The sequence below is a fragment of the Chrysoperla carnea genome, chromosome 5, assembly GCF_905475395.1.
Source record: "Chrysoperla carnea chromosome 5, inChrCarn1.1, whole genome shotgun sequence".
NCBI classification, from domain to species: Eukaryota; Metazoa; Arthropoda; class Insecta; order Neuroptera; family Chrysopidae; genus Chrysoperla; species Chrysoperla carnea.
In genome coordinates, this window is record NC_058341.1 from 70,459,170 (window position 1) to 70,473,061 (window position 13,892).

General features: G+C 31.3%; 1 protein-coding gene across 1 annotated transcript; it reads right to left on the bottom strand.

Moving 5' to 3' along the window:
- Positions 1-10,871: 10,871 nt before the first annotated feature.
- On the bottom strand, positions 10,872-13,333 carry LOC123301463. The gene is made up of 2 exons (XM_044884206.1): positions 12,955-13,333; positions 10,872-11,764 (listed from the first exon to the last, which is right to left on the bottom strand). Exons 1-2 carry the CDS (start codon positions 13,279-13,281, stop codon positions 11,474-11,476), a joined length of 618 nt encoding a protein of 205 aa, XP_044740141.1. The 5' UTR covers positions 13,282-13,333; the 3' UTR covers positions 10,872-11,473.
- Between the last annotated feature and the right edge of the window lie 559 nt (positions 13,334-13,892).

Below are 13,892 nucleotides of genomic sequence, written 5' to 3' on the forward strand. Positions count from 1 at the left end.
ATTTTTAATCATTTCGTTAGAAATTAATTTTAAATTTTGAATGATAAATAATAGTTGATAATTTAAAAAAATATTTGATTACGTTAAAAATAACGCTGTGTTATTTAAGGACATATTAAACCGGTTTAATTATTATATTATAGACCACAAGCCCATGCAGAAATTTTTCGGAGGAAACATGTTGAAAAAGATACTCCTATATGTAAAAGTAAGTTTTGCATCGTCTAGTCCCTTAAAATAGAGCACTAATCAATTAACATGGCCTGGTCGTAGCATCCTTCGGAAAGATTTGGAAAAATGAAGCATAATTGCTTAAAAGCCATGCCAGGATTGAGAAAGATTAGGAAAAATTGAGCATAAATGCTTAATAATATAATCAACAAGCCGGAGAAAAGTGTTGATAGTGAAAAGTTTGGAAACAGTACTGATTTTAATGAAACTTTTTGTAACGTGTATAGGATCTCGAGGAACATTCAGCCAACTTAACCTAGTCATGTGGGAGCCAATATAGCACAAAAACTGCCCCCAATTCAGAAGGTGTGGTGAGGGGTTGGATATATAAACAAACCAAAATCAGTCAAGAATTTATAAAATATCAAAGTAAGGATAAAAAATACATCAATTCCGGAATACGTGACAGAATCCGTGTATTCGAACATCGAATTTGTTATCAGCGACCAAAAATACCCCTATAGTACAGTTTGGACGATAAATACTTAGTTTGCCGTTTTTGTGCCAAAAAAGTGAAATTCTTGGCCCAAAATGACAAGATTTTCGGAAGACATGACAGAATCCGTGTAATCTGACATCGGATTCGTAATCAGTGACCAAAGATATCCCTTACAGCACAGTTTGTACGATAAATACTTAGTTTGCCATTTTTGTGCCAAAAAGTGGAATTCCCGGTCAAAAATGATACGATTTTCGGAATACGTGACAGAGTTCGTGTAATCTGACATTGAGTTTGTATTCAAAAAAGTTTTTTAGCCACCTCATGGGTTGATTCAGTTTTTGAGCTACATATGTCATCCCTATGACTAGGTTAAGTTGGCTGAATGTTCCTTGGGGTTCTATAAGCTGTAACGTGCTTATTCTAAAAGTTTCATTAAAATCGTTGCTGTTTTCTAACTTTTCCATTCCGGCTTATTATTAACTGTATTATAAAAGCTATGCTAGTTTTATCTAAAAATAAAGTTTAAAAACAAATATTTATTTAACTAAAGTCTGGATATAAAATGTTATGATAACTTGTTTCTTTGTCGTAATAAAAATGAAACAATTATATGAAATTCACTGGAAGGACATTAACTTTATTTCATTTTGTAAACTAGTGTTATTTTTTGGGTCTAAATTTTGGTATAAAACAATAAAAAAGTCACGTGTCTTCCCTATTGCAAATTATTAAAATTTAAAAAAAATAAAATAAAATTTTGTGGACAAGATTTTTAAAATGAAGGTCGACGTATATTCGAATGAAAAATGTTTTATTTATATAATATTTTTACTAAAAAACACATTGTTAAATTTTTAGACTACTATTGTGCTTTTTTCAAATTTTAATAGTTAAAAAACTTTGTTGAAACCAATTATGAAAAAAAAAATGTTTGTTTGAAACTTTTCGATAAAATTATATTAATAAATTGCAAAGCTAATGACAATTATATTCGTTTAGCTTAACTATCATCAATTTTCAATAAAATGTTCGCAATGATATTAGAGTGGTTTCTGGCTGGGTTTGAGTGATCAAAATAGGCGAATCGAAATTTTTAGAAGTCAATCAAGAATAAGAAAACTTATGTTGCCAGTTTCGAAAGTGGTCGCATTTCTTTAGAAGTTTTTAGGGGGTGCTTCACTTCAACCTAGAGTCTATAGTCAAAAATACCTAGAAAGATTTTTATCAAAATTGAGATGAAACTGGGTATGAGGCGTCCCAATGTTACAATGAATCAATTAAACACAGAGAACTAACTATATTATGTAGTACTAGTCGTTACCCGCCTGCTGGACAATTTCAATTTTAAAAACAAAAACTACCGCAGTACCGCGTCTAATAGTCTTCTCTTCCTTTACCCTCACTTAATAGCCCTTTTGTTCGCCCATTAATGGGTTTTAATTTTTTGGTGCGAATCCTAGGTTTTTTTTAATTAAACAGCCCATGTTACTCGCTGATAATGTAGCATTCTATAAAAATTAAAATGACGGTTTTTCATACAAAATTTCACCTCCTATTTCACTCCCTTAGGGGAAGAATTTCGGAAAATCCTTTCTTATCGGATGTCTACGTCATACGTAGAACACACCCTCCTAGGTCTCTACGTTCAGCTGTTACCCCACTAGTTATTTACGATACTAGTGGGATAACAGCAGTATTGACGTACGTCTGCGAAATTTGCACAACGAGTGCATAGCGCGAGTTGGGCAATCGCAGAAGTACGTTAATAAATAATGCATTATTACACGTGTATCGTACAAAACTTTATCTGCGCCTCTAAAATGTGAAAATAAACGATAATTTTTATTTAAAAGTCATTATTATTTAAAATTTGTCATTGCTTATTGAGAAAAATAGAAAATTAAAAAAGTTACTATAGTAAGTGAATTCATTACCGCCGTAGTGCGGGAATGAATTATCACACTATCATTACCACACAAGGGCGGTAATGAACTATTTTTCCCACGCATACTAAGTGAGAAAATTGCTTTTTTCTCACGGGCTTAGATAAAATATTATTTATTATGGGTGCATTTCGAAATACACTGCGATCACTGTGAGGTATCACGTTTATTCAGTATACTGCGAAGGCGATACCTTATAGCCAGCTATACTGGTTGACAACGGTGTCAAATGAGAATAATTTTCATTAAAAAGTTCGCTGTTCAACGAAACAAATTATTGTTTGAATATTGTTATAATTAAATATTTGATAAATATTTATAATATATTCAAAATTAGTACAAACAAATTAATTATTTTTTACTTATTATTAAAATATAAAAAATTTTATTTAGTTAAAATGTTATATTTTTATGTGTTCTCTCCTGTGTTCTTGATATTTGTAATTTCTCGAAGTACTTTTCTTATAAATTTTGTACTTGATCGTATTATTATCTTTTTCTTGTAACATTAATTTAATAGATTTTCATTCTTGATGTGAGCATTGTTGGCGAAATTCCTAGTTTAACCATCCAAATTTCCCTTTGGTTCATTTATTTCCCATTACTTTGTTCTTTTGGTTCTACATTTAGCTGCACAGCAATATTTAAAAATAATATTTCCAAATATATCCAATCTAAATTATTAATCGTAGGTACATCTGTATAACATTCTATGTCTATCAAGTGATCTATAATAAGGTTCCAATTAAAATCGGTAGATAGAGTCTTCCTTATAGACGAATCAACAGGTGATTTTTGAAAATTTCAAAATCTTGAAAATATGCAACAAAATGGGCCAGAAACGTACATTTGGGGGTTTTTGAGATCACTGATTAATATTCTGAAGTCAGAATTTCGATATACCCCCCCCTCCGGGGGTAATTCACTCCGCTGGTCCAAATTGAATATTTACAGAAAATTGCAGTGTTAGGTCAACGAAGGGTGAAAACCCCCATGAAGGGGGTTAGTATATCCCCATTCTAACTTCGGAATCGTGATCAGTGTCCCCAAAAACCCCCGCATACACTTTTTGGCCCATTTTGTCGAATATTTACAGAATCCTGCTGTTTTTGACCAGCGGGGGCGAATAACCCAAGAAGAGGGGAGTACATCTTCATTTTAACTTCGGAATCGTGATCAGTGACCCCAAAAACCCCTGAGTATACTTTTTTGATCCATTTTGTTGAATATTTACAGAATATTGCAATTTTGGACCAGCGAGGAAAATTACCCCATGAGGGGGACATTATGTCGAAATTCTGATTTCGGAATAGTGATTAGAGAGCCCGAAAACTCCCGAATATACGTTTCTGACCCATATTTTTATGGTTTTAAAATTTTCAAAAATCACCTCATAAATGGATTCTAATGATTGGCCTATTTGGCCCATAGAAAAAACCAAAACTTTCTAGCGGCAAAAAGTTAGATGTAGATTCCGATATATGAACCTTCCTGATCATTTAAAAAAAAACTGGCTCGATAGGTTGAGGTACAAAAAAATTCTCTATGAAATGCTAAAATGACACGACTATTAGTAGGATTGTCGAATAATAATCATACACAATGCTTATGATCCATCAAATTAAAAAAAAATATGATTGAAGGTACAATAATTCGCACCTGGCTGAAAGGTAAAATTGTTCATACCACCATAAAACTGAAATTTAAAAAGTCCTCATCGATCCGAGACATGGATAAAGATTTACGCGGGTTTAAATGTTACAAAAACTATTTTTTCGTGATTTTCAGTAAAACGGTAAGTTTTACTGAAAACTGACTGATTTAAATTTTACTGACTTTTATTGATTTAAATTTGTTAGAAAATATTATTAAATTTTCAATGTAAGCCATAGAATTATGTCCATCCATAAAACCATATGACGTTTACAACTCTTAAAACTTTTTGAATCGTTACATCTCAGAAACGGTGGCTCTTAGGAAAATTTTTATATTTAATTATCTGATCTACAATTTGTGTCTGAACTAGTTTTATGATAAAATTCACCGTTTCACTGAAAATCGCGAAAAACCCGTTTTTGTGACCTTTGACCCCGTGTAAATAATTTTCCACATCTCGGATCGGTGAGAACTTTTTAGATTTTATTTAAGATGCTGTTTTGATCAGTCCTACCAAATTTCAGCCGGATGCAAATTTTTGTACCTTCGAATGTTTGAATTGACCGGATCATAATAATGCAATAAAAATAATGTGGGTACTCTATAGCAGGCATGGGCAAACGTGGCCCAGAGAAATACCTCAGACTTCTGTAACTAACATACGAGTAAGACAGTGATAACCTAACCAGTGACAACCAAAAATATGAGTAAGACAGAGAGGCAACATTTTTTTCTACCCATCTCATTACTATTAGCGAAACTGAGATAGATAGAAGATTCGTATACCCGTCTCGCTTCCTCCTCGATGAGCAATGCGGACTTGGATAAAGAGACCCACAATAAAGTTTATGACACACAATAAAGTTATAACAATAGTGATTTCGACTTAAAATAACTCGCCCATGCCTGTTCTATAGTGTGTGTGTTGTGTATGCTGGCCTATGTGATTACTGGTTTGTATTTGTTAGTACTGATTACTGTATCAACATGTAATAAGATTGGGCTAAATAATGTTCATTGTTGTCTTTAGTTAAATTTATTTAATTAAAAGTTTAGCATTACTTCGAACAATTGAAAATTATGTTTGGAATGTCACTTACTACTTATATGCAGAATGTTTGAAAATAAATGATAGTATTAATTCTATTAACGATATAACATAAAACAACAATCCACACAAATTAAAAGGAAAATAAAATTCTAAAGAGAAAATAATAAAAAAGTATAAAGTAGCCAAGCTACATTCATATGTAGCCAAGTTAAGTTGGCTACATATGAAACAATTTTTCATTATAAGGTTTAAGCAAAAAAGTGATTCTTTATAAAAATCTCTGCTTTCGAAAATATAAACATTCAACTATTCACTTTTGACATCAAATGTACAGAGTGCTCCCCAAATTGAAAAAGTTCGATAAGAATGTTAATGGTCGGTTAGAAATGTAGACCATTTAGAACAGATAATAAGGGAAACGGTCCAAGAAATCACTCCTGGCATATGTAGAAGTGTATTTAAAAAATTTTTATAAAAGAACAATTACATGTATGGAACGCGAAGGTGGATACATTGAGGCAAAAACGAACTAATAACTTGGTCCCAGTATGTTTCCCTTCCATATTATATTATAATAAGTTCTATGCTGTTGTGTTTAATATTTTTGTTCGCGACTCTAAAATGCTGAGCTGACCGCTACTGATTTTAATATGAAATAGAGAGAAAGGTGTGTTTATTAAAAATCATAATAAATTAATAATTAAAATCACTTTTAATATGTAATAACACTTTTATTTAATTAAAATCAAATTTAGAAATTGTAATTTCAATTGTAGATTGAAAACGTAACCTATAATTGTAGTTTGTTGACTGTATTATATGTCAGCAGCCGCCACTTTTCGCTCGAAAAGTAAAAGAGAGACAGCTCTCACTCCAACTCACACGCTTATATGGCACTGAAATACAGAGACTGAAACGCTCATTGCCTATGGCGCCCAACGAGCGGCAAGCGTGGACTTTCTTTCTAACTCTTCTGCTCATGCGCATCTGTCACATACAATCCTACAACTTTTTTTGCCATGGGAACTGATTCTAGCGCTGTCTAGTATTAGAAAATAGAAGCTGTCTATGACAAGTCAAATATATGCATGGCTATGATTGAATTGTTTATTGAGTGAAATAAAAAAATTATTTCTGTTAAAATTTGGCTTGTCATAGACAGTTTCTATTTTCTACCACCAGACAGCGCTAGAATCAGTTCCCATGGCGAATAGTCAGTCACTTTCAAACCAGACTGTTGTACGAGAGAGACATGTATACTCGTCATTTACTTTCCCTGTCTACTCGCTGCTAGTAGACTAGAGAGCGTTCCAGTCTCTCTATATTTCAGTGTTACATGGATTTGTCCAGACTTTTATTTATAGAGATTTTAGTTTCTTGGAGTCGCGAATTATGTAGTAAATATTTTCAAACTCATGTCAATTGATTAGCGATACTTTTTTAATGTGTACGTACATTCAATATAAATTAATTTGAATAATTGCCATGAGGTATTTATTTTTCTAAGACTGATGGAATGTTTTTTATTGCCTAAATTTTAAATTTGTGTTTGTCATTAAAAATTATCCATTTCATAACAATTTTGTTTTTATTTTAAAATAAAGGATGTTTTAAAATTAATAGACTTGGAAAAACTGACACAAAATATCCAACTATTTGTTACAGTAGGATGATCCGTTAATAAGTCAAAATACATAATTATCGAAAGGAAATTGCACTCCACCAGGGTCTCGAAGCTGATAGAGATTGACTAAGATTTTATTGAAAATCTTCTTTTTGTTCGTCTATTTACCCGTATTTCGTCTATTACCATTTATCAATAACCATTTTTCCTGTTACAAATGGTTGGAAATTTTGATTCAGAATGAATATTGTTATCTTTTAGTCTATTATAAAGGGAGCACACGAACCTAAATATGTAGTAACTCGAGCGTCGTCGAGATCTATTAGATTTTCTAACATAGTTGATTTTAAGAAAAAAAGACCCGACAAAGTTTTTCAATTTAGCGGTGGTGGAGGACTTACAGACCTTAGAAAATGTAAATCCCGGGTTAGAAGGACCTTAGTAAGTTACGGGCATTTTAAAATGTAAGTTACAGTTACAGGCCTTCGATTGAGCGGTGTGGGTGGCCGTGAGTAAGGATTAAAAATGAAAAAAAAGTAACTCGAGCGTGTCAGATTTTCATAGTGGACGTTAAGTGGACCCCAACAAAAATTCTCATACAAAACACTGGCGATTTCAAGGTGACACAAGCACAGCGCGAATTTTTAAAAATGAAAAAAAAATATCGGGAAGTGTAGTAAATGAAGCGTGTCAGATTTTTATAATAGAGATTCAACTTGATGCCCTCATCATGCTGTACCTTAATGTGACTAAAATCTTGTGAAGTTTTCTTAATCTAACAAAGCACACACTTGATAATACTTGTATTCATTGTTGTACGTTACACATAAGAGAGAAGTTGCAAGTTTTTTAATTTTTTTATCTTATTTTTTTTTCGAAAATTTACTAAAAATTACAAAGAAAAATTAAAAAAATTTTTTTTTTCAATTAATTTTTCATTTTTCAAATCATTTACAATTGAAAATGGTTTTTCTAAACTGTAAATTCAAACGGCAGCGAAGTCAACACCTCGCTTTCGTAACGCTATTCCTCGGAGAAATAATATGAATAATGATAAATTGTTTGTCTCTTAACTGGCTTTCACTATATTATAACACATATTTTCATAGAAACCGATTGACAACCAACGGTCAAATACGTCAATACCGTTTTTTTATTCAAAAATATAACTATTTTTTATTAATAATTAATAAAAAAAATGAAATTATTAATTTAAAAAAAAAAAAACTACTTAAATATTCTTTAGATGAATTATTCTTTCATTTATATATGTATTTGTGGCAAAACAAATGCAAGTTCTCTATTTACATAACTGAATATATCCGCGCAAAACTTTTTTTGCGATTTATGAGGTTGCGGCTTGCTGAAATCGTCAAATTATATGTTTTTCGTATTCCTTGAATTTTTTCCTTCAAAATAAGAAACAAATTTGACCGCGTCCAAGTTACCTCTGGTAAAGTTTTTTTTTTCGCAACTATACAAGCTTCCCATTTGCTAGCACCATATCTTAATCTCGCGCTTGAGTTAAATCAACTATCGATTTTTTTTTACTAATCAGATCGTATGCCCTACACGATTGTACCTATTTTAAGGGCAAATATTTGGTGGTGGTACTTAGGAAGCTTCAAAGAACCCTCCTCCCTATATGTTAATCTGACGCACTCGAGTTACTCCTCAAATCCCTTTTTGGGCTCCGCTACTATATAAGAGCCAAGTTCTCCATTAGCAAGCTGCTAATTACTGTATTAATATCAGGGCCCGATTTAGCTATTTAGCCGCTCCGGGCAAAAATAATATTTGCCGCCCTTCACACTCATATTATAAACATGGTGTATTTTTTAAGTGGACATATGCTTGAAACTCGGTGAATAAATTTAATCGAGGATAATACTTCAAACGAAAAATGTTAGTTACAAAGGGACACATCTTATACCGGCATCGAATTCGATCTTAGTTTTCAGGTTCATTTAAAACCTCACTCTGATTCGTAACTGACAAACATTAGATGAACGTTTTAAATTAGAAAGTTGTTCTTTATAAATACGCAAGCATTTTTTGTTTCAAACATTTTTTTGTAAACCGAATAGTTTAGACAGTAATTGATAGCAAAAATCTAGCTTTTTGTGCGTTTGTTCATTCAATTTGAACTAAAATGGTCTTTATAGAAAAACAAACCACTTTTATTGGATTTATTTGAAAATTTTTTTCGAAGAGTGTTTAGATTTTGCAGAAACATTTATACGAAATAACAATTTTGAAACGAAAAAACAATTTTGAGTAAAACTTGTTAGCCGCACCAGGCGGTTGCCCCGCCCATGAATTTTACGCCCGTGAATTGATATTACTTATAACGTTGATATGAGTTGTTTTGTATGAAAAACAGTGTCACGAAGAAAAAAAAGATTTCAAAATTACATTTTCAAGAGCGTATAGCGCCAAAACAGAGCAACTTTTACTGGGACATGTTTAGCTAAATCGACTTATTTTGAGCTAAGTCATATGTGTTAGAGCGTTGTAAAGACATTATAGTGGCACCCTGTATATGTAAAAAATAAAAAATGGATTTAATAAACATAAATGTAAATTGCGATCCAAGGAACAACACTTTTCGAATATTATTGGATTAATAATGTTTGAAAAAAAAATTCGCATTTTATTAACTTTTGATTTTATTTTAACGTTATTAATTTTTGTTTATAAAATTTATAAAGTAGGATCATTTTCTACAAAGTCTTTAAGTATTGCGAATTTCTTAATTTAATTATCCCGTAATTATCTCTTAATTAACCCGTCCGATTCTTCAACGCGATAATTAAGAGAAAAACAATGGTTTTTAGAAATAAAATACTTGGAAAAACAAACTTGTAGTGTATGAAGTTATTTTAAAATAATCCGAAAGGCGCAAAATACGACAATTTAAAAAAGAAATCAGCTTTTTTGTGTTTTAGAATTGCCCTACAACCTCTGCATAATTAATAATCTCATAGATGCACAATGAAACCGTGAAAACAGAAAGACAAACGGGAATTTACAAACGATAATAGATGTTTGACATAACACTGGACAATGTGTACACTATAGTTATTACACTATAGTTTGTAAATTCTAGTTATTCTTTGCGTTTTCGATGTTCCATACAGGGCCCGATCTAGCTATTTTGCCGCTCCGATCAAAAATATTATTTGCCGCCCTTTACATAACATATACAGGAAACTTAAAGTAGGCATATGCTTGAAACTCGATAAATAAATTTAATCGAGGAAAATTCTTCAAACCTAAAATATCAGTGTCAAAGTGGCACATCTGATACCGGCATCGAATTCGATTTAAGTTTTGAGGTTCAATTAAAACCTCACTTTGATTCATAACTGACAAACATCAGACGAACTGTTTAAATTATAAAGTTGTTCTTTATAAATACGCAAACATTTTTTTGTAAATCGAATAGTTGAGACAGTAATTGATAGCAAAAATATAGCTTTTTGTTCGCTTTGTTCATTCAATTAGAACTGAAATAGCTTTTATAGAAAAACGCACCCCTTTTATTTGATTTGTTGGAAATTTTTTTTCGAAGAATGCCTAGATTTCGCAGAAACAATTATTCAAAATAACAATTTTGATACGAAAAAACAATTTAGGGGAAAACTTTTCAATTTGTTTTTACCTAAACTGTACGGTTTACGGAAAAATGTTTCGAACAAAAAAATTTACTTTCTAATCAATAACAACTTTCTAATTTAAAGTGTTCATCTATCGATTGCCAATTATGGCGTAGAGTAGGCTTGCAAACCTAGGTCACGTTTGATGTCTGCGTAAGATGTGCGCCTACACATCCAACATTTTTTGCTTTAAGCTTTTTTATCGAGTTTCAAGCCTGTTTCAACTTAAAAAAGACACCTGTATACAGGGTATATGTATTATATGTACAGTTTCGCTTGATTCCAATAGTGTTTTTTTTTATCGATAAAAAAGTATTTTATTAATACATTATAATAAATTTTTCCATATAATCCCAGTTTTCAGAATAGTCCTGGTCTCATTGAGTCCCGTTTATCAAGATTACTGTATATCATATTTTAAGGATTTGAATCGGGCTTTGGTTCCATCATGCATCCACGAGATTAAAATTATGCAGAGATTGTAGGGCAACTATAAACGAAGAAAATGTTTCTTTTTAAATTGTAATTAAAATACTTTGTTACCGATCGCGAACGGCTTTTTTGGCTTTTTATTTTTATGTTTAAATAATACTAATCCGATATAAAATTGGATTCTCTACAAAAATTTTTATATACAATTTCTCGAAATTTTGTTTATTTTACGAGATATTTGGAAAAAAAAAAATGGGTGCTTTTTTATTTCTATCTTCAATTTCCACCCTCTTATTTAATAGCACACCGCGGTTTTTTTTTCTTTAATAACCCATTGAACGATGCTTGCAATAAAAACCAGTGAACCTTTCTTTTCTAAATGACTAGCCTATTATGCCTAATACACAAAAATAAGTCCTTATTAATACACTTAAACTAAAGATCTTCAATCGTCCACGAAGATATTTTCTGATGTAAAGTCATTCCATTATATTGTCGAACCGGTACATCTGATAGAATCGGAGAGTCGACTATCACTTTATATTCACTTTTTGTTTTTGGTGTATAAAAATCTGATAATTTTGGTGTTATATCTTTTTTACGAAATTCTATTTTTGATGTTTTGTTACGGTCATTGAATTGTTTTATCTTTTCTGTAGGTACGTCCAATGGTATTAGATCTTTGTACACTTGAACATCCGGGGGGAAACTAATCTTTTTTGAAACCTAAAAACATAATCGATAATAAATTAATAATATTCGAATAGGCCAAGTGTGGCCAAGCGTAGTTTTAGTTTCAGAAAGGCTTAGAATTTCATAGGTGGTGACTTAAGTAAACATATTGATTCGGTCAATTTAAACATTCGAAGGTACAAAAATTCGCACCCGGCTGAAATTTGGTAGGATTAATCAAAACACCTTCTTAAGTGAAATCTAAAAATTCCTCATCGATCCGAGATGTGGGAAAAAATTTACGCGGGGTCAAATCTCACAAAAACGGATTTTTCCTGATTTCCAGCAACACGGTAAGTTTTATTATAAAATTAGCTCAGACAAAAATTGCAGAGCAGATAATTAATCTCAGTCTCAATACTTTTTTTCCTAAGATCCACCGTTTCGGAGATATAACGATTCAAAAAGTTGGAAAAGTTGTAGTCGTCATATGATTTTATGGATGGACATATAATTCTATGGCTTACATTGAAAATTTTGAAAATTTAATAATATTTTCTAACAAATTTAAATCAGTAATTTTGTGAATTTGCATATAAAAAGTATTATTTATACAATTTCGTATCTTATTTTCACAATTTTTAATGCAACAAGTTTAATTAATTTCTATATTTCAATAATTTTAACTGGACATTCACTATAATATATGTAAGTTACACTGATCGAGAGAAAAATATTTTGACTTGTATTACAGCTTCAGTGATGCATATACGTAACTTTTACATATTTAACGATTACAATCTCTTCCAACTTTTTGTATCGTTATATCTCAGAAAGGGTAGCTCTTACGATAAAAAGTATTGAGACATTATCATATTTAATTATCGGATCTACAATATTTGTCTGAGCTAATTTTATGATAAAACCGTTGTGCTGGAAATCACGAAAAACTCGTTTTTGTAACATTTGAATCCGCGTAAATCTCTTTCCATGTATCGGATCGATGAGGACTTTTTAGATTTTATTTATAATGGTGTTTTGAAAAATCTTACTAAATTTCACCCGGGTGCGAATTATTGTACCTTCAATCATATTTTTTTATTTATCTTGACCGGATCAATTTACTACAATTTGGATTTTTTACCTTGCTTCGTTTGAGAAACTCACTGATTCCTTTCTAATAATTTTTCTCAAAGAAGATATTTTCAAAATTTTTCCTGAAACTGGTTTCATCTTGAACTTACCTGTCTATTGACAATTTTTTTTTCGTATGGCGTTAAATCATCTACACTACAATACTTTTTCGTTTCGTTACATTTTCCTTCCAATTCTAAAATGCGTTGGGCATATTGTAAACATGAATTCATTTCAGGTTTCGAATACTTCTGAATATTTTCGTCAGATTTTGATAAACATTGGTCGGTGTCATCGTAACTTGATGTTTCTTTAAATCGTGAATTCGGTTCTCGAATTACTTTAATACTATCTCGTATTTTTATATTTGGTTCTATTTGTGATGTGAATTTTACTGAACATTTTTTATGCAATAATGGATAATTTGTTTTTTTCATAACAATTATTTTGAAGTAAATCACTTAAATAACTTATCAAAGAACTGTTTTAAATTTTTAACTGACATATTGAAAACATTCAAAATATAGCGGCAGTTCTTAGGTATGTTCCATGAAGAATGTAGAACAGGAGAAAGATCGCTATGTACTAAAGCATTAGCGTACCTGTCCCTAAAAATATGTAGAATTTATAGTTCATTTTTCAGCCACCAGTCGCGCTGTCAACAAGAAGTTGTATCTGTGAAGTTAGCTGTTGTTGTTAGCATAATGTACAAATTGATATATCATTTGAAATTAGCGCACAACAGACCGCTTTTATTGATACTACATATTGATCGCAGCGCCTCACTTATTTTATACATATTTTGGGGACAATATTTTCTATAGCGATCGTTCTCCTGTTCTACATTCTTCATGGTATGTTCATTGACATTCATTGACTTTATAGTTATACATAGACTAAGGATCGCCTATCTTAAACTTTCCATGCAGTGAGAAGCGTGCCAACAACTGAGGTAATTGTTTAGGTCACCTAGGGATATTTATAAAAAAACTACATTTATGAAAAGAATATAGGAATATTTTTCAAAAAAATATACATTGAATATAGG

Excerpts from the sequence above, each read along its gene's own strand:
- LOC123301463 (XM_044884206.1), bottom strand. The coding sequence starts at position 13,281 with ATGAAAAAAACAAATTATCCATTATTGCATAAAAAATGTTCAGTAAAA. Across the intron at positions 11,765-12,954 it reads AAAAAATTGTCAATAGACAG|GTTTCAAAAAAGATTAGTTT; the intron begins GTAAGTTCAAGA and ends TTATGTTTTTAG.